General features: G+C 43.3%; 2 protein-coding genes across 6 annotated transcripts in view; one reads left to right on the top strand and one right to left on the bottom strand.

Moving 5' to 3' along the window:
* Positions 1-4,080, bottom strand: part of INTS9 (integrator complex subunit 9) — a 36,607-nt gene extending 32,527 nt beyond the window's left edge. The window contains exons 1-2 of the mRNA XM_072143828.1: positions 3,582-4,080; positions 1,712-1,839 (exon numbers count right to left, since the gene is read on the bottom strand). Coding sequence (XP_071999929.1) covers positions 1,712-1,839; positions 3,582-3,809 — 356 coding nt within the window. The 5' untranslated portion in view covers positions 3,810-4,080. The remainder of the gene's footprint in view (positions 1-1,711; positions 1,840-3,581) is intronic.
* Positions 3,728-21,391, top strand: part of HMBOX1 (homeobox containing 1) — a 54,522-nt gene continuing 36,858 nt past the window's right edge. For 3 of the 5 annotated variants that reach the window (XM_072143832.1, XM_072143831.1, XM_072143830.1), the window contains exon 1: positions 3,728-4,089. The gene's annotated coding sequence lies outside the window, so the exon portion shown is untranslated. The remainder of the gene's footprint in view (positions 4,090-21,391) is intronic. The other 2 variants (XM_072143829.1, XM_072143834.1) reach the window with 1 other exon arrangement.

Here is a 21,391-nt window from a genome sequence, read left to right as displayed (position 1 = left end):
TGGATATACTTGTTATTCAGGGTTCTGGTAAAGCTGTGTAATAACCCAGCAGTCACACTGTTCGTCACTCTGCTTTCCCACATTCCTGCATGGCATATCTCACTTGATATAGTTGTCATTCAGGGTTATGCCTAGCTGTATGATAACACAGATTGACACCCGGCTTTCCAAATTTCCTGAATATGAACTCTAATAAAGCAATACATAAGGTCAGGCGACAGAATTTCCATTCAGGTTTCTGGGACAGTTAGCTGTCACCCAGCTTTCCCGGACTCAGTTAATTATGGGTTCCATTCAGGACTCCAGAAAAGATTTGTGATAACCCCCTCAGGCAACTATAGATTGAATATTCAGAAGTCTAGGAATATGGGTGTTAACTCCTTCAAGACCAGGACACAATAAGTCTGGTGTCCAGAATTGTATATCTCTTTGATAATCTGTATTGCCATGCAGGGCCCCAGGAAAGTTCTGTGATAGGCCAAATGGGAAAAAAATCAAAGTCATTGCTATTTTCCAGCTTTTTCAGACTCCTGAATGTGAAATATGCCTTGTCAACTAGAAATCTAGCAAGGCTGTGTCCTAGTGGGTGTTGGTCATCTGCTGCATTGGCCGAGACACAGCTTTCCCAGATTCCTGAATGTGAAATTTACCTTTAAATTGGAGATGCTTCTTAGTACCAAGACTTGCTGTTTAGGAGTGTGGGAAAGCTGTGTGATAATGGGAACTATAACAACTGCTGTACCCAGCTTTCCTAGACCCCTAAATATCATCAAAGGTTAGTAAAGCTGGAATACACACCTCACTAGTCAGGAGTCTAGGTAAGCTGGGTGAGAGTGTTGGCTAAACACATAATCACTGTATCCCAGCTTTCTTAGACTTTACCTTTGTTAAACAGAGATACATCAAACTTGCCATTCAGAAGCCTATAAAAGCTGTGTGCACATGTTGGTGTGCACCCAACTTTCCTAAACTCCTGAACGTAATATCTACCATAGAAAGCTGAAGTGTATTTTACTAGTCAGACTTCAGGAGTCTAAGAAAGTTGTCTGATAGTTGGATCTATAGCATCTGCTGTACTGGCTGGCACCCAACTTTTCCAGACTCCTGAATATATTGAGTGTAGAAGATTGAATTTTGCGATAGATGGAGGTATATCACTGACATACTGATTGTCACCCAGCTTTTTCAAACTCTTCAATATTTTACCTTCCTTCTTTACTTGTTAGACTTGCTATTCAGGAGTCTAGGAAAGTTGAGTGATAATAAAACTCGCACTATCTACTGCTTTGTTTATCACCCAGCTTTTCCTAAACATTATATGAAACATAGAATGTAAAGAGTTCTATCTTCCTAGTCAGACTTGCTATTCAGGAGTCTAAGAAAGTTGTGTGATATATATGTGTCATACTGAGTGTCACCCAACTCTCTCAGACTCCTAAACATCATCCCCTGCTTATCTTACTTGTTAAACTTTCCATGTAGGAGTATAGGAAAGCTGTGTGATAGAGGCCATTATAGGATCTACTGTACTGGTTATCTCCCAGCTTTCCCAAACACCTGAATGTGAAGTCTGCCAAGTAATGCTAGAAGTTACTAGACAGACCTGCTACTCAGGAGTCTAGGAAAGTTGTGTAATAGTGGAAGGTATATATAACTGCTACCCAGGAACATGATAGTGGGAGCACCCAGCTTTCCTGGGCTCCTGACTTACCTATGCACCAGAGGCAGGGGGAGGAAGCTGAGGGCGGAGGTCATGTCCAGGCCGCAGTCCAGCATGATGGTGGTAGACTTGAACTTGAGGATGTTACAGGGCAACGTGGGATGCCCGGAGAGGCAGTACTGGAAAAGAAGAGGAGGGTGGGAGTAGTAGTCTCCAGATCAAACCATGCATCAAAAATTGTATTGCTCGGCCACAAGATACCCTCTTAATGGTGAGGCCTGCTATAAGGTCGACACGTGAATCATTCTCCACTTTTCTGATCCTAGGAAAGATGGGTGATGCCTTATACATACACCATTACTTCAAAAAGAGGTCACCCAGCTTTCCTATAGTTGTGCACTAAACTGTAAAAAGATGGAAGGCTACCAAAGGGTCAGCATGAAGAAAGACCCTCCTATCAGATCCTGGGAAAGCCGAGTGACACTTTAGGAATCACCAAGCTTTCCTGTAATGTGGCCATACTGTAGGGGAAGGCTGCCAAAGTGGCCAATACCCCGACATGAAGAACCTCCATGAAACAGAAGCCTTCAAGTCAGCCTCTTCCTTTCAGATCCTGGGAAAGCTGGGTGACGATCTATGTGGCTGCCATCCCTCTAAAAGACACAAGATGCCCTCTTAACGGTGACAGCTGCTAAAGGATCCCCACACGGAGCAAGTTTTTGAAACATTTTCTATTTCTCTGATCCTAGAAAAGCTGGGTAATGACCAATACATGCGTCGTTACTCCAAAAAGGGGTCGCTCAACTTTCCTAGAGTCCTGCACGGATTGGTCACTTTGCTACTGTAAAAGGGGGATGGCCACCAAAGGGTTAACCAGGCCAATACCTCAACATGAAGAACAACCCCGGCAAAGCCGGGTCACCACCTATTGGTCACCCTGCTTTCCTAGAGTCCAGCATGGATCACACCTGTCATACAGCCATACTGTAAAAGGGAAGCTTCCAAAGGGTTAATCAGACAAATTCCCCAACATAAAGAATAATCCTCCATTCAGATCCCGGGATAGCTGGGTGTTGATCTATGTGGTTGACATTACTCCAAAAGAGGTCACCCAGCTTTACTAGAGTCCTGAACGGATAACCTGTCACACAGCCATTAAAGGGGAAGGCTGCCAAAGGGTTAAACAGGCCAATTCCCTGAGGTAGAGAACCTTCCCCGAAACGGAAGCCTTTGAGTTATCCTCTTCCTTTCAGATCCAGGGAAAGCTGGGTGACAACAAATGAGACTGCCATTCCTCCAAAAAGAGGTCACCCAGCTTTCCTAGAGTCCTCAATGGATCAGAGCTGTCCTGTAGCCATACTGTCAAACATAAAGAACAGTCCTCCATTCAGATTCTGGGAAAGCTGAGTGACAACCAATGTGGCTGCCATTCCTCCAAAAAGAGGTCACCCAGCTTTCCTAGAGTCCTGAATGGATTAGTCTTGTTATGTGGCCACATTGTAAACAGTAGAAGACTACCAGCCTACAGTAACATAGCTCTCTGAGTTATCCTTTTCCTTTCAGATCCTGGGAAAGCTGGGTGACGACCAATGTGGCTACAGAGAAGTCACCCAGCATCTGTCTTCTGCTGCAATATGGCAGCACACAAGTGGACAATCAGGAGGCAGGGAAAGATGGGTGATGGCTGCCTCCATTAGGCATTGGTGATGCGGGAATGACCCAGCTTTCCCGGGAAGAGACGTGTTAGAACAGTTTGTATCTAGAGAAAGAAAAGCTGCGGACAAGTCTCACAGCTGAGGGTTCGGTACATGCCCTGGGAGTACTACAGCTCTCTCAGGTCATGCTGGGAGTTGTAGTCCCCGCCGCGGGCGCACAATGTACGGAATATATAGAAGACACATTTATCACACGAGCTCCTCACCAGCTTCATTGTGGAGATCCCTTTTCCTGGCCGCGCGCAGCCTGCCGGGAAGTGTAGTCCGGCGCTCCTCTGCGTGACGTCACGGTGACGTAACCAGACGTCGCTTCTCTGCCTCGCACCTCTCTCTCTCTCTCCTCTCTGCGCTGTCTTCTCCAGTCTATCACACCAGGTGGGCGGGGTTGTTATGTCTGCCTCGCTCAGGATTCTGGGAGGTGTAGTCCTGTCCATGCGCTCCCCTTCAAGCTCCCCGGGGAGAAGCCAGCGGTGTCGGGAACTACAACTCCCAGAGTCCCGCCGCGGCCGTTCGGCTGAGGAGCTGCGCGGTGGCTGAGTGTCAACATGGCGGTTGGGAGAGAGACAAAGACGAGTCAGGCTGGGATGTGAGCGGCGGGGGAGACGCTGGGGGCGAGCCGGGCACGGAGGGCGGGCGTCGTCATCGTCACCATCTCGCCGGGAGAGTGAGTACGGCCTGACGCCCCGCTGGGAGCCGAGCGCGGTGACTAGACAGGTGAGCAGCCCGCCGTCCTCACACAAGTTCTCACACAGCGGCCGGGCGCTACCGCAACTGTGTGAACAGAGGCTGAGGGAGTGGAGCGCTGTACGGCACTGCTGTGCGGGCGTGGGACGTGTCCTGTTATTGTATCACTGATGTGTGATATTATATATCTGCTGTGTGTGATGTAATTATATCACTGCTGTGTATATTATATGTGTGATATTATCTGTCTGCTTGTGATGTGTTATTGTATCACTGATGTGTTACATTATATATCTGCTGTGTGTCATGCAATTATATCATTGCTGTGTATATTATATGTGTGATATTATATCTGCAGTGTATGTGTGATATTAGATGTCTGCTGTTATATTATGTCATCAGTGTGATGTGTTGTTATATTATGTCAGCTGTATGTGATGTGTTATATCACTGCTGTGTTTGTGTGATGTGTTTTTATTATATCTGCTGTGTGTATTATTGTATCACTGCTGTACATGTGTGTTATCATATGTCAGCTCTGTGTCATGTGTTATTATACCACTGCTGTGTTATATTACTTGTCTACTGTGTATGTGTGATATATTTGCTGTGTTATTATATATGTGTGTGATGTGTTATTCTATCACTGCTGTGTATGTGTGATGTGTTATATCTGCTGCGTGTGTATTATTGTATCACTGCTGTACATGTTATTATGTCAGCTCTGTGTGATGTTATATCACTGCTGTGTTATATTGCTTGTCTACTGTGTATGTGTGATATATTTGCTGTGTTATTATATATGTGTGTGATGTGTTATTCTGTCACTCCTGTGTATGTGTGATGTGTTATATCTGCTGCGTGTGTATTATTGTATCACTGCTGTACATGTTATTATGTCAGCTCTGTGTGATGTTATTATATCACTGTTGTGTTATATTGCTTGTCTACTGTGTATGTGTGATATATTTGCTGTGTTATATATCTGCTGCGTGTGTATTACTGTATCACTGCTGTACATGTGTGATATTATATCTTCTGTGTGTGATGTGTTTCATGTCTTATTATATCACTGCTGTGTAGTATTGTTTGCTGTGTGATGTGTTATCAGCTGTGTGTGTTTTATATGTCTAATTATGACTGCTGTTATATCTCTCCTGTGATATTATGTTATTGCTTTATATATGTGTGATATATTATATCAGCTGTGTTATATCTCTGATATTGATTGCTGTTATGTCAGCTGTGTTGTTATTATTGTATCACTACTGTAGTTGCAGTATTATACCAGCGGTGTATTATGTTGCTTTTGTATCGCTGAGGTTTGTGTATATATTATATATGTGTTGTGCACTATTTCACCAGCATATTCTATATAACTATTGTCTGACTGCTGTGTATTATTGTATATGTCTGTGTAATAAGTGCCATTATTGTGTGATGTGTAATTATGACTTGTGTGCTGTGTATCACTGCTGTATGGGGTTTTATGACTCATTATACATGGTTGGTGTATATGATATTACTAATACATATATCTATCAGCAGTGTCTGGTCTGTAACATTATTATATGTATGCTACTGATGTGTGTACATACATTTCCCATACGACTATTATATCGATGCTGTGTATGTAATGTACATGACTAATGTGTAACTTCTTTGGATCTGATGTATCGGAGCTATTATTTATCAGTGCAGGGTGCATATACCTGCCATACATGACTGTTATCGTTTATCCTCATAGCACAGCTATATCTCTCATTATGCGAAGTGTATGTGGTATATCAGCACTTAATGACTGTAAATATGTGTATATGATACATTGTATATCAGTGTGGGGTGTATATACACGCTGTGTATGACTAGTACAGGTGCTATAGGGTAAGACATTATATATCAGTGCAGGGTGTATATACATGCTGTGTATGACTAGTACAGGTGCTATAGGATAAGACATTATATATCAGTGTGGGCTGTATATACACGCTGTGTATGACTAGTACAGGTGCTATAGGATAAGACATTATATATCAGTGCAGGGTGTATATACATGCTGTGTATGACTAGTACAGGTGCTATAGGATAAGGCAGTATATATCAGTGCGGGGTGTATATATATATATACTGTGTATGACTAGTACAGGTGCTATAGGATAAGACATTATATATCAGTGCAGGGTGTATATACATGCTGTGTATGACTAGTACAGGTGCTATAGGATAAGGCAGTATATATCAGTGCGGGGTGTATATATATATATACTGTGTATGACTAGTACAGGTGCTATAGGATAAGGCAGTATATATCAGTGCAGGGAGTATATATATGCTGTGTATGACTAGTACAGGTGCTATAGGATAAGACATTATATATCAGTGCAGGGTGTATATACATGCTGTGTATGACTAGTACAGGTGCTATAGGATAAGGCAGTATATATCAGTGCGGGGTGTATATATATATACTGTGTATGACTAGTACAGGTGCTATAGGATAAGACAGTATATATCAGTGTGGGGTGTATATACATGCTGTGTATGACTAGTACAGGTGCTATAGGATAAGACATTATATATCAGTGCAGGGTGTATATACATGCTGTGTATGACTAGTACAGGTGCTATAGGATAAGGCAGTATATATCAGTGCAGGGTGTATATATATATATATACTGTGTATGACTAGTACAGGTGCTATAGGATAAGACATTATATATCAGTGCAGGGTGTATATACATGCTGTGTATGACTAGTACAGGTGCTATAGGATAAGACATTATATATCAGTACGGGGTGTATATACATGCTGTGTATGACTAGTACAGGTGCTATAGGATAAGGCAGTATATATCAGTGCGGGGTGTATATATATATATACTGTGTATGACTAGTACAGGTGCTATAGGATAAGACATTATATATCAGTGCAGGGTGTATATACATGCTGTGTATGACTAGTACAGGTGCTATAGGATAAGGCAGTATATATCAGTGCAGGGTGTATATATATATATACACTGTGTATGACTAGTACAGGTGCTATAGGATAAGACATTATATATCAGTGCAGGGTGTATATACATGCTGTGTATGACTAGTACAGGTGCTATAGGATAAGGCAGTATATATCAGTGCGGGGTGTATATATATATACTGTGTATGACTAGTACAGGTGCTATAGGATAAGGCAGTATATATCAGTGTGGGGTGTATATACATGCTGTGTATGACTAGTACAGGTGCTATAGGATAAGACATTATATATCAGTGCAGGGTGTATATACATGCTGTGTATGACTAGTACAGGTGCTATAGGATAAGACATTATATATCAGTGCGGGGTGTATATATATATATACTGTGTATGACTAGTACAGGTGCTATAGGATAAGACATTATATATCAGTGCAGGGTGTATATACACGCTGTGTATGACTAGTACAGGTGCTATAGGATAAGACATATATCAGTGTGGGCTGTATATACACGCTGTGTATGACTAGTACAGGTGCTATAGGATAAGACATTATATATAGTGCGGGGTGTATATACATGCTGTGTATGACTAGTACAAGTGCTATAGGATAAGGCAGTATATATCAGTGCGGGTTGTATACATATACTGTGTATGACTAGTACAGGTGCTATAGGATAAGACATTATATATCAGTGCAGGGTGTATATACATGCTGTGTATAAATAGTACAGGTGCTATAGGATAAGACATATATCAGTGCAGGGTGTATATACATACTGTGTATGACTAGTACAGGTGCTATAGGATTAGACATTATATATCAGTGCAGGGTGTATATACATGCTGTGTATGACTAGTACAGGTGCTATAGGATAAGGCAGTATATATCAGTGTGGGGTGTATATACATGCTGTGTATGACTAGTACAGGTGCTATAGGATAAGGCAGTATATATCAGTGCGGGTTGTATATATATACTGTGTATGACTAGTACAGGTGCTATAGGATAAGACATTATATATCAGTGCAGGGTGTATATACATGCTGTGTATAAATAGTACAGGTGCTATCTACGTCATGCCGTTACGCCTCTATCCAGGATAAGGCAGTATATATCAGTGTGGGGTGTATATACATGCTGTGTATGACTAGTACAGGTGCTATAGGATTAGACATTATATATCAGTGCGGGGTGTATATACATGCTGTGTATGACTAGTACAGGTGCTATAGGATAAGACATTATATATCAGTGCAGGGTGTATATATATATACTGTGTATGACTAGTACAGGTGCTATAGGATAAGACATTATATATCAGTGCAGGGTGTATATACATGCTGTGTAGGAATAGTACATGTGCTATAGGATAAAACATCGTGTATATCGGTGTAATACACAGTATAGTGATTATATCAATGATCTGTGTATATGACATTACTATGAGTAGTAATAATAATAATAATAATTCTTTATTTATATAGCGCACACAGATTACGCAGCGCTGCACAAGCATGTCAAATTGGTCTAATCTCTGCTGCCCTTTACAGTATACATCAGTGCAGTGTCTATACATATATACTATACATGACTTCTATGAGTGCTGTCTGTATAGGAGATATTATAGTTACACCAGGAATCTATCACTATTGTATATGTTATTTTTATAAATATGTACATATTTATATATGTGACTTGTGTAAGTGTCATTAGACTATACGCTATATTTTATGTGACTTATTTAAGTGTCAGACTGATGACATACATCATTACTCTATGTACTTCTATACATTACGTGTCATTGCATACATGTGACATCACTGGTGTATGTATGTGACTAGTATATCACTGTGCATGCATCATATACACATATATAGTCACTTAGTCTATCCCTGATGTACACTTGTATCCGTATATACCTGCTCTGCGTACACTGTATATATGACATATTATATTATAGCAGCACTAGTCCTCTTGTATGTAGTATATCGCACTGTGTATACTGATATATTGTGGCTCGTATAATGTATACTGAGGTGTATATGATGTGCTGTACTGTAATGTGGCTTATCACATGGATCCCCGGGGGTGTATATGAATGTATGTATATTATATTATATTATACAAGTTGTAGAGGTATCACTTGGTTTATAGTATTGGATTACTGGTGTGTATGTATGTATAATATACACGACATATGGTCTGTAGGTGACTTTTGAATGGGACAGTATGGATTCCCTTGGAATTTTCTACAACCTTTGACCCCCGTCTGGTCTCCTCCAGGGTTATCACATGCTTCTTATCCTATAATGGCGCTGGAGGCAGTGTGATGTATGTGCACACACGAGTAGCAGAGCTGAGGTTGTCATCTGACACCAGGCATCAGTGCGATGTCCCAGAAGTTTACATCTATATGTACGCAGCACATTGTGTTAAGCCACAGTCTATGCAGGTGATATCTTGTACATATTGATAGTTGGTTGTGACGGATGTTATATAGAAGATGCATTGTTGTGCATTATACATATTGTAACTTGTTACATTGTATCACTGGGGTGAAATGATGTCTTTGGAGCTCCCCTGGTTTAAGTTTTGTGGTTGTTTGCAACATTTGCATGAAAAGGCGCAAAAAGTTGCAACATAGTCCAAGATGGGGAATGCCGTAAATTTGCAACAAAACTTGCTCCTTCACCAAATCGCAAATCATGAATTCAGTCGTATTGTGAAAACTAGTCCATGCAAATATCGACATGGCGCAAGCAGGGTCCAGGTCAAAGTGACTTTGCACTGTCCCATGTTCATTTGGCGCAATGGAAAGTCGCTAAACGGCATCTGTACCACAACTGCGCCAAAACAACGCCAAACACAGACAAAAACCCCAGTGATAAATCCCCCTCCATTTGATTAATTCAGATGAAACAAAAATGGAATTGAACATGAAAAACTAAGTCACAGACAAATTGTAATGATAAATCCCCCCTCGCCTCACGCTGTATGGCCAGGTATCCACTCACAGGGGATCTATATATACAGATGTAGCAGAGCTGGCTTAGACATGTCGCTCCCATACTCGCACTATGTGTGTGGTCCCTGTCCGGATTTCCATACTGCAGGACGCAGAGGATATCGCCGAGATCTGGTGACCTACTCGGCTCTGCTACATCCGTAACAATTCTGCCAATATTCTCTTATTTAGAAGAGTGAACCTCCCTAAATCCTTTAATAACTTTTACAACATTTGTTTGTTTATCTGTACATCTTTATCTGTGCGGTTCTGCAGACTCGGGGTGTAGTGTCTACTCTTACCAAAAATTATATTAAATACAAGAGTAATTAAGTATTTCTTGTATTTGCACCTTCTTGACTGTACATGAAGTTTGGATTTCCATTGGACACAAGTTATTGCACAGTAACAAATAATATCTGACTTTACATCAGATTCTCACACGTAACAGTGTATATTTCCTAAAACCAAAATTGACATCTGGAATAGCAATGTATATGAAAATCACAGTGTCGCAGAGCTGCACTCACTATTATGCTGCTGGTGCAGTCACGGTGTACATACATGACATTACTTATCCTGTACTGATCCTGAGATACATCCTGTATTATACTCCAGAGCTGCACTCACTATTCTGCTGCTGGTGCAGTCACTATGTACATACATGACATTACTTGTCCTGTACTGATCCTGAGTTACATCCTGTATTATACCCCAGAGCTGCACTCACTATTCTGCTGCTGGTGCAGTCACTGTGTACATACATGACATTACTTATCCTGTAGTGATCCTGAGTTACATCCTGTATTATACTCCAGAGCTGCACTCACTATTCTGCTGCTGGTGCAGTCACTGTGTACATACATGACATTACTTATCCTGTACTGATCCTGAGTTACATCCTGTATTATACTCCAGAGCTGCACTCACTATTCTGCTGCTGGTGCAGTCACTGTGTACATACATGACATTACTTATCCTGTACTGATCCTGAGTTACATCCTGTATTATACTTCAGAGCTGCACTCACTATTCTGCTGCTGGTGCAGTCACTGTGTACATACATGACACTACTGATCCCGAGTTACACTGAGTGCACCAGCAGAAAAGTGAGTGCAGCCCTGGAGTGTAATACAGGATAAGTACATCTGTTATGTTAGTAGAGGGTGTAGCTGTTGTATGTATATAACATAAACTACACTGCTGATAATATTTGGGATTGTCCTGGACGCTCAGGATCTTGCTCCGTGTATTGTGCAGGTCGTCTCTATGTCTTGTGTGTTCAGCAATGCATGGAGGGCTAAGTATCCCCTGATTTCTGCCTGTGGATAAGGCTCAGCAATCTTCTTCCTGCTGACAGGTTCTGCAGGAGTAAGACATGGGGGCGCTTGGTAGAGTTTAACCTCTGGTTTATATTGGTCCCCAGACTCTGAGTTACAGGCGGAGGGTTCATGGCTGTGGCCACCTGATGGTGATGTGTCTGGTCTCCACTACATTGACCATAACCAGTGTCACCCGCCTCTCCCTGGACCGTCCTGTGCTGTGGCTCCCGTCAATTATAGTTGGCAAATCCTACAAATGCATCATAGGGACAGTGATCGGTGCTGGCGGTATATGTACATGTAACTGTGTGCCTTCTCCTTCATCGCCTTCTGGGTAACAAATGTTTACATATTTTTCCTTAGTTTAGTGTTATACTGTATTACTGCAAGCGATAACAGCCAGGAGCAGATCCCAGAATATCACTTATTGTATCCAGCCCCTGTACTGCTGTTTAATAGCAGCTATGCATATAGGGAGCAGTATTATAGTAGTTATATTCCTGTACATAGGGGGCAGTATTATAGTAGTTATATTCTTGTACATAGGGAGCAGTATTATAGTAGTTATATTCTTGTACATAGGGAGCAGTATTATAGTAGTTATATTCCTGTACATAGGGGGCAGTATTATAGTAGTTATATTCCTGTACATAGGGGGCAGTATTATAGTAGTTATATTCTTGTACATAGGGAGCAGTATTATAGTAGTTATATTCTTGTACATAGGGAGCAGTATTATAGTAGTTATATTCCTGTACATAGGGGGCAGTATTATAGTAGTTATATTCCTGTACATAGGGAGCAGTATTATAGTAGTTATATTCCTGTACATAGGGAGCAGTATTATAGTAGTTATATTCTTGTACATAGGGGACAGTATTATAGTAGTTATATTCTTGTACATAGGGAGCAGTATTATAGTAGTTATATTCCTGTACATAGGGGGCAGTATTATAGTAGTTATATTCCTGTACATAGGGAGCAGTATTATAGTAGTTATATTCCTGTACATAGGGAGCAGTATTATAGTAGTTATATTCCTGTACATAGGGGGCAGTATTATAGTAGTTATATACTTGTACATAGGGGGCAGTATTATAGTAGTTATATTCCTGTACATAGGGGGCAGTATTATAGTAGTTATATTCCTGTACATAGGGGGCAGTATTATAGTAGTTATATTCCTGTACATAGGGAGCAGTATTATAGTAGTTATATTCCTGTACATAGGGGGCAGTATTATAGTAGTTATATTCCTGTACATAGGGGGCAGTATTATAGTAGTTATATACTTGTACATAGGGGGCAGTATTATAGTAGTTATATTCCTGTACATAGGGGGCAGTATTATAGTAGTTATATACTTGTACATAGGGGGCAGTATTATAGTAGTTATATTCCTGTACATAGGGGGCAGTATTATAGTAGTTATATACTTGTACATAGGGGACAGTATTATAGTAGTTATATTCTTGTACATAGGGGGCAGTATTATAGTATATTCTTGTACATAGGGGGCAGTATTATAGTAGTTATATTCTTGTACATAGGAGGCAGTATTATAGTAGTTATATTCCTGTACATAGGGGCAGTATTATAGTAGTTATATGATATGTACATAGGGGGCAGTATTATAGTAGTTATATTCTTGGACATAGGGGGCAGTATTATAGTAGTTATATTCTTGGACATAGGGGGCAGTATTATAGTAGTTATATTCTTGGACATAGGGGGCAGTATTATAGTAGTTATATTCCTGTACATAGGGGCAGTATTATAGTAGTTATATTCCTGTACATAGGGGGCAGTATTATAGTAGTTATATTCTTGTACATAGGGGGCAGTATTATAGTAGTTATATTCTTGTACATAGGGGGCAGTATTATAGTAGTTATATTCTTGTACATAGGGGGCAGTATTATAGTAGTTATATTCTTGTACATAGGGGGCAGTATTATAGTAGTTATATTCTTGTACATAGGGGGCAGTATTATAGTAGTTATATTCCTGTACATAGGGGGCAGTGTTATAGTAGTTATATTCTTGTACATAGGGGGCAGTATTATAGTAGTTATATTCTTGTACATAGGGGGCAGTATTATAGTAGTTATATTCCTGTACATAGGGGGCAGTGTTATAGTAGTTATATTCTTGTACATAGGGGGCAGTATTATAGTAGTTATATTCTTGTACATAGGGGGCAGTATTATAGTAGTTATATTCCTGTACATAGGGGGCAGTATTATAGTAGTTATATTCCTGTACATAGGGGGCAGTATTATAGTAGTTATATTCTTGTACATAGGGGGCAGTATTATAGTAGTTATATTCCTGTACATAGGGGGCAGTATTATAGTAGTTATATTCTTGTACACAGGGGCAGTATTATAGTAGTTATATTCCTGTACATAGGGGGCACTATTATAGTAGTTATATTCTTGTACATAGGGGGCAGTATTATAGTAGTTATATTCTTGTACATAGGGGGCAGTATTATAGTAGTTATATTCCTGTACATAGGGGGCACTTTTATAGTAGTTATATTCCTGTACATAGGGGGCACTATTATAGTAGTTATATTCTTGTACATAGGGGGCACTATTATAGTAGTTATATTCTTGTACATAGGGGACAGTATTATAGTAGTTATATTCTTGTATATAGGGGGCAGTATTATAGTAGTTATATTCTTGTACATAGGGGGCAGTATTATAGTAGATATATTCTTGTTCATAGGGGGCAGTATTATAGTAGTTATATTCCTGTACATAGGGGGCAGTATTATAGTAGTTATATCCCTGTACATAGGGGGCAGTATTATAGTAGTTATATTCTTGTACATAGGGGCAGTATTATAGTAGTTATATCCCTGTACATAGGGGGCAGTATTATAGTAGTTATATTCTTGTACATAGGGGCAGTATTATAGTAGTTATATTCTTGTACATAGGGGGCAGTATTATAGTAGTTATATGATATGTACATAGGGGGCAGTATTATAGTAGTTATATTCTTGGACATAGGGGGCAGTATTATAGTAGTTATATTCTTGTACATAGGGGGCAGTATTATAGTAGTTATATTCTTGTACATAGGGGACAGTATTATAGTAGTTATATTCCTGTACATAGGGGGCAGTGTTATAGTAGATATATTCCTGTACATAGGGGGCATATTGGTTTTTTTTTTTGTTAAATCTGCCCCTATAGTACAAATGATATACAAGATATAAGAGAGGTTGGGTATATATTACAAGGTGCCCCTGAGTCTGATGTGTAACCTGTTTGATGTGTGTATTATTTGTGTCTGGAGTTGCCCCCAGTGCCGGGGATCCCCCCCTCTGTGTGTTCTCGGCTCCAGCCCTCCCCTCTTGCCGGGGTCTTTGCAGGGTTTGGGTTCCCGTGTTTCGGGCTGGTCTCCCATCTTCTGGCTGTCTGTGTGATACATTTTCGCTCTCTCCATGCTTCCTGTGCTATATTTGGACTTGTCGTCATCCCTCTCCTCATTTGGGTCACATTTACACTGAGAAGTCCTTGAGATGCTGGGACACTTTGTTCTCTCCGTGCCGGAGTTTCCTCCACAGCAGACATGCAAGAGCTGAATTATTAATGAATTGTATTTTCTGTATAGAGCGGATCTTATTCTCTGGGCCCAGACTTCATAGGAATCCTGTTATGGCGGGGGAATGCGGCTGCAGGGGTTAAATCTGTACATTATTATAATATAACACGTCTGTGCTGGCGGGGGAGCAGATGTTTCCACTCTTCTGCACCCGTGCTTGCTCAATGTGTGCAGTATCATCACTATGTGGTCGTAGCTGTATCCATACATAGGGTGGGGGACCCTGTTATCACTTATTAGGGTGTTGCTATGATTCCTCTGTAGAGCAGCAGTAGGTGTCAGAGGGTTCGGGAACCTGTCAGCAGGTATGACCATGTGGACTGCCATCAGTAATTAGATATTATCCCCTGAGAGACGTGTAATCGATGCTTTGTGTATGTTGTTAGTAGCAGCAGGACTGTGAAAAGTGGTTTTATATGACAAGATTGCAGCTTCTCACCCTGCTGTGGCCTGTGCTCCCTTGTTAGATATTGTACCTGGAGGGGTGTGTGTAACCATACCTTGTGTAGGTTAGTAGCAGCAGGACAATGACGCATAGAATTATAATACAGGAATATTGCTTCTCCGGTTGCACTGTAGGCATATCCTCACACTGCTGTTACCTCTGCAGGCAGTGTCATGTATTGTCCCTGTAGAGATGTGTGATCACACCTCTGTGTATGTGTTTAGTAGCAGCAGGGCTGTGACAAATGGATTTATGTTCCAAGATTCTAGCTTCTCCAAGTGCACTGGGGGCGTGTCCTCACACTGCAGTGTTCTGTGCTCTGTGTATTGACTTGCTTCATATCTTCTGTCCTCTGAGAGATTGATGCAGTATTCAACGTCAAGCCTGCGAAGGATGTTAGTCTGAGCAGGAGGAAGTTGTTATAGGACAGTTCAGTGCACAGAACTTAGAGCACAGCAGTGTCGGGAATGGCGCTTGAGCAGCTGGAGAAGCTACAGTCATGGAATTGTTAGAAACGGCACAACTGTGAGATGTGGATTTAAATTTAAGATGTGTATTTAAATTCCAGGCCGAGTCCTGACACTGCTGTGCTCTAAGTTCTGTGCATTGGACTGCTTTTTCGTTTGGTGGATTTCCCCTTTAAGAATTTCCCGGTTCTTATAGCTAAGTAGTTATAGACGTATCCCACCCACATCATCATGTTTCCAGCGGACGGAGCACGTACAGAAATCAAAGTAACATGTCTGTCGTTGGCCGGGAGCGCGCTGGGGGCCCTCACCGGGCGCCGTGTGATCTCCCTACAACAATGGAGACAGATAAGCGGTGTGCAGGCTTATACGCCGCACCCGTCAACAACATGACACCAAATTAAAGGCAACATCTCGCTGACTGCAGAAGCCGAACAAGAAAGGCGCAGAATGGTTAGAGGCAAAAAAAAAAAGCGGCAGGTTCTGCCGAGTCCAGATGTTTTCAGGAATTCAGAGACTTGAGAGGAGTCGGAGTTCTGCTATTAATGGATACAATGTGGAGGTGTCTCCTCCGATGACCCCACGTACATCAGGGGATCACATGGAGGCAGTGTGAGGTCCAGGCTCTAATAATACAAGGCATTGCAATCAACGTTTTCACGATTGGGATCCTGGTGGTCGGACCCCTACTTGTCAGTATGTTATCCTATGGCTAGGGTGGATAATCATGTGATGATCTCTGTATGTGGGAAAGCTCTCAGTTCTACATTCACTTTTATGTCCCATAGTGAAAGGAGTGTATATAGCATCGCTTCATTCACAACATGCATGCCCCCATTATACTCCCAGCCTCCTAACATAGATAGAAAAATAGAAACCTATATTGGCGCTGACATCTACAGGTAAATTGCGAGTAGCGTCGGCATCAATAGTGTCTCAATACTGAGGGGAAGAAAAGCCGAAAACCGATGCACAGGCAGCCACCTATATCAGGCGCCATCTTGACTTTCCATTTTTCTAAGTGCCACGACACGTCCACAAGATTTTGGGGTGGGAAGGCGATGGAGGACAGAGGTAATTGTGACTTTGCTTTTCAGATAACATCTTAGTAGTAGTAATTTTAGTTAGACAAGCACTTATAGAAAGTGCCGCTTCTGGTACAATTCAGTTTGTGCACTTATAAAGATGCACTGGGTAAATTCATGGTCTGGTGTGACCTGTAGTCTGCAATTTATACAAATTACTTATAACTTCCAGGTGATAATCAAGAGGGCAGAGAGACTGAAAGGAGTAAGGAAGCCTCCCAGGAATAGCGGGTATTAGATATGCATGTAGACATGCCAATAAACATGAAAGCTGATTGGGGGAAAAAGAAGACTGCTAGAGATGCTGGGACTTTTGGTGCTGAATTTAGTAGACATACCTGGGGATGAGAGAAATGAAAGGTGAAAGTGATGACAATGTAGATGGTGGTGATGAAGTCCATGGTCATATTGTATAATTCTACATTCTGGTATAATTCAGTTTGTGCACTTATAGATGCACTTAGAAAGATGCACTGGGTAAGAACACGGTATGGTGCTGGTGTCGAATTAAAGATGAAATCTTCTTCGAGATCACATCAGGATTGTGGTTCTGTTGGCTAAAGCAGAACCAGAGATCTAGAGAGTAAAAGAAATAGTTGGAAATGTGAGCTGCAGATAAGGATCCAGTTAGTGCCTTTTTTTTAACACAAAACCACAAGAAACATCAGCCCATAAAGTGATCTAAAAGATGAGATTCTTATCTTTCATATGACACCAGCACCATGTTTCTCAGTGCCATAGAACGGAAGATAGGGGCGACTGAAGTAACTCTCCCCTGCAGCCTCTAAACTAAACTCCTCTCCGGTAAAATATGACTATTCTCAGCTCATTATCACTTCACTTTGGGCCAATTTTTTTTTTTTTTAATTGGTTAAAATGTTAAGATGTCAAATAAGAGGGAATTCTCGAAAGGACTTTTCATCCCCAATCTGAGGGGGCCGATGGTTTAATGGGGTAAAATCTGGCAAGAAAGATGAGAATTTGTCCTAAATGACTGCAAGCAGAAATCTTAAACTCCTGAGAATACCGCAAGCTTATGGGAAGATAAAGGAGTCCCCCGTATCCGTGGTGTGAGGACGCAGGCACCTCCGGTTATATCACTGATTTTTCCCGCTGGTCATGTTCATTGCATTTGCAGCAGAGCGTCTAATAATCATTATGGAATTGAATTATTTTTATTGCAGGCGGTGATAATAACATTTGCTGCTCCAATATGTATCCTGGCGTCACACGGGGAGCAGATGAATAGGAGGCGACTGTCATCCTGGAGCACCTGGGAGATGATCCTGCTCACCACTGGACAAATACATCTGTCATGGCTAGTGTGTGTATACTGTCATATACAGGCCATGTACTGTGTGTCCTGACACCTATCATAGCCAGCAGTGGTCAGGGGTCAGCATGGGTGCTCTGACCTCTCTGTGACTACACCCCCCATACACAGTGAGCTGCCATGTCCTGTGTGTCCTGACACCTTTCTATCATAGCCAGCAGTGGTCAGGGGTCAGCATGGGCGCTCTGACCTCTCTGTGACTACACCCCCCATACACAGCGAGCTGCCATGTCCTGTGTCCTGACACCTTTCTATCATAGCCAGCAGTGGTCAGGGGTCAGCATGGGCGCTCTGACCTCTCTGTGACTACACCCCCCATACACAGCGAGCTGCCATGTCCTGTGTCCTGACACCTTTCTATCATAGCCAGCAGTGGTCAGGGGTCAGCATGGGCGCTCTGACCCCTCTATGACTACACCCCTCATACACAGTGAGCTGCCATGTCCTGTGTGTCCTGACACCTTTCTATCATAGCCAGCAGTGGTCAGGGGTCAGCATGGCCACTCTGACCTCTCTGTGACTACACCCCCCATACACAGCGAGCTGCCATGTCCTGTGTGTCCTGACACCTTTCTATCATAGCCAGCAGTGGTCAGGGGTCAGCATGGGTGCTCTGACACCTCTGTGACTACACCCCCCATACACAGCGAGCTGCCATGTCCTGTGTGTCCTGACACCTTTCTATCATATCCAGCAGTGGTCAGGGGTCAGCATGGCCACTCTGACCCCTCTGTGACTACATCCCCCATACACAGCGAGCTGCCATGTCCTGTTTCCTGACACCTTTCTATCATAACCAGCAGTGGTCAGGGGTCAGCATGGGCGCTCTGACCCCTCTGTGACTACACCCCCCATACACAGCGAGCTGCCATGTCCTGTGTGTCCTGACACCTTTCTATCACAGCCAGCAGTGGTCAGGGGTCAGCATGGGTGCTCTGACCCCTCTGTGACTACACCCCCCATACACAGGGAGCTGCCATGTCCTGTGTGTCCTGACACCTTTCTATCATAGCCAGCAGTGGTCAGGGGTCAGCATGGGCGCTCTGACCCCTCTGTGACTACACCCCCCATACACAGCGAGCTGCCATGTCCTGTGTGTCCTGACACCTTTCTATCATATCCAGCAGTGGTCAGGGGTCAGCATGGGCGCTCTGACCCCTCTGTGACTACATCCCCCATACACAGCGAGCTGCCATGTCCTGTGTGTCCTGACACCTTTCTATCACAGCCAGCAGTGGTCAGGGGTCAGCATGGGCGCTCTGACCTCTCTGTGACTATACCCCCCATACACAGCGAGCTGCCATGTCCTGTGTGTCCTGACACCTTTCTATCACAGCCAGCAGTGGTCAGGGGTCAGCATGGGTGCTCTGACCTCTCTGTGACTACACCCCCATACACAGCGAGCTGCCATGTCCTGTGTGTCCTGACACCTTTCTATCACAGCCAGCAGTGGTCAGGGGTCAGCATGGGTGCTCTGACCTCTCTGTGACTACACCCCTCATACACAGCGAGCTGCCATGTCCTGTGTGTCCTGACACCTTTCTATCATAGCCAGCAGTGGTCAGGGGTCAGCATGGGCGCTCTGACCCCTCTGTGACTACACCCCCCATACACAGCGAGCTGCCATGTCCTGTGTGTCCTGACACCTTTCTATCATAGCCAGCAGTGATCAGGGGTCAGCATGGGTGCTCTGACCCCTCTGTGACTACACCCCCCATACACAGCGAGCTTCCATGTCCTGTGTGTCCTGACACCTTTCTATCATAGCCAGCAGTGGTCAGGGGTCAGCATGGGCGCTCTGACCTCTCTGTGACTATACCCCCATGAGGCGGGCCACCATTTGGGATTATTGCATAAGACACCTTGTGCCTTTCTGATGTCACCGTGTGATCTCCTGAGATATCGGAGGATCTCGCCGTCTACAGCACCGCCGCCTGACACGTTTATTTTTAGCCCGGCTCGCATTTCATATTACGTCTGCTTCATAGGTGAACGCTAAACAATTCCTCTTAACCCCTGCTAATATCTGCGGGAAGCAGGACCCCCGGCAGCCACAGGTTACCACATGACGAGCGGCGCCGGGAAGATAATGGCTTCTAGTTATCTGAGCCATTAGAGGGGCGAGGGGCTGGCCCGTCATTAATACTGCCCTCATGTCGCCCGTCCAGCAGCGTGAAGACAGGGAGATGCCAATCAGGATCTGGTTCCCCATGCAGTGCACACCGTCCATATACCTCTACATGCCATCATACAAGTGCTAACGCGCTATATAGAGGACATGAAGCTCTAGCGACAATAGCTCACAGCAACACCCATTGTGCAGTTGGTGGTCCTTACACCCAGCTTTATGCTAATGGTGCAATCTCTGTAGGAACAGGGAGATCTCGCTGCACCGACCTGCCGTATACACTACTAATAGGAGAATATAAATAACCCTGAGAATGACAAGTCATCTGGAGGTAGCAGAGCACAGAATATTACCCCAAATACACCTCATACCACTGTCCCAGAGCACCCATGCTGACCCCTGACCCATGCTGGCTATGATAGAAAGGTGTCAGGACACACAGGACATGGCAGCTCGCTATGTATGGGGGGTGTAGTCACAGAGAGGTCAGAGCGCCCATGCTGACCCCTGACCACTGCTGGCTATGATAGAAAGGTGTCAGGACACAGGACATGGCAGCTCGCTGTGTATGGGGGTGTAGTCACAGAGGGGTCAGAGCGTCCATGCTGACCCCTGACCACTGCTGGCTATGATAGGTGTCAGGACACACAGGACATGGCAGCTCGCTGTGTATGGGGGGTGTAGTCACAGAGGGGTCAGAGCGCCTATGCTGACCACTGCTGGCTATGATAGGAAGGTGTCAGGACACAGGACATGGCAGCTCCCTGTGTATGGGGGTGTAGTCACAGAGGGGTCAGAGCACCCATGCTGACCCCTGACCACTGCTGGCTATGATAGAAAGGTGTCAGGACACACAGGACATGGCAGCTCGCTGTGTATGGGGGGTGTAGTCACAGAGGGGTCAGAGCACCCATGCTGACCCCTGACCACTGCTGGCTATGATAGA

The sequence above is a fragment of the Engystomops pustulosus genome, chromosome 3 (assembly GCF_040894005.1).
Source record: "Engystomops pustulosus chromosome 3, aEngPut4.maternal, whole genome shotgun sequence".
In the NCBI taxonomy this organism is placed as follows: Eukaryota; Metazoa; Chordata; class Amphibia; order Anura; family Leptodactylidae; genus Engystomops; species Engystomops pustulosus.
This window is presented reverse-complemented; position numbering and strand designations above follow the sequence as displayed.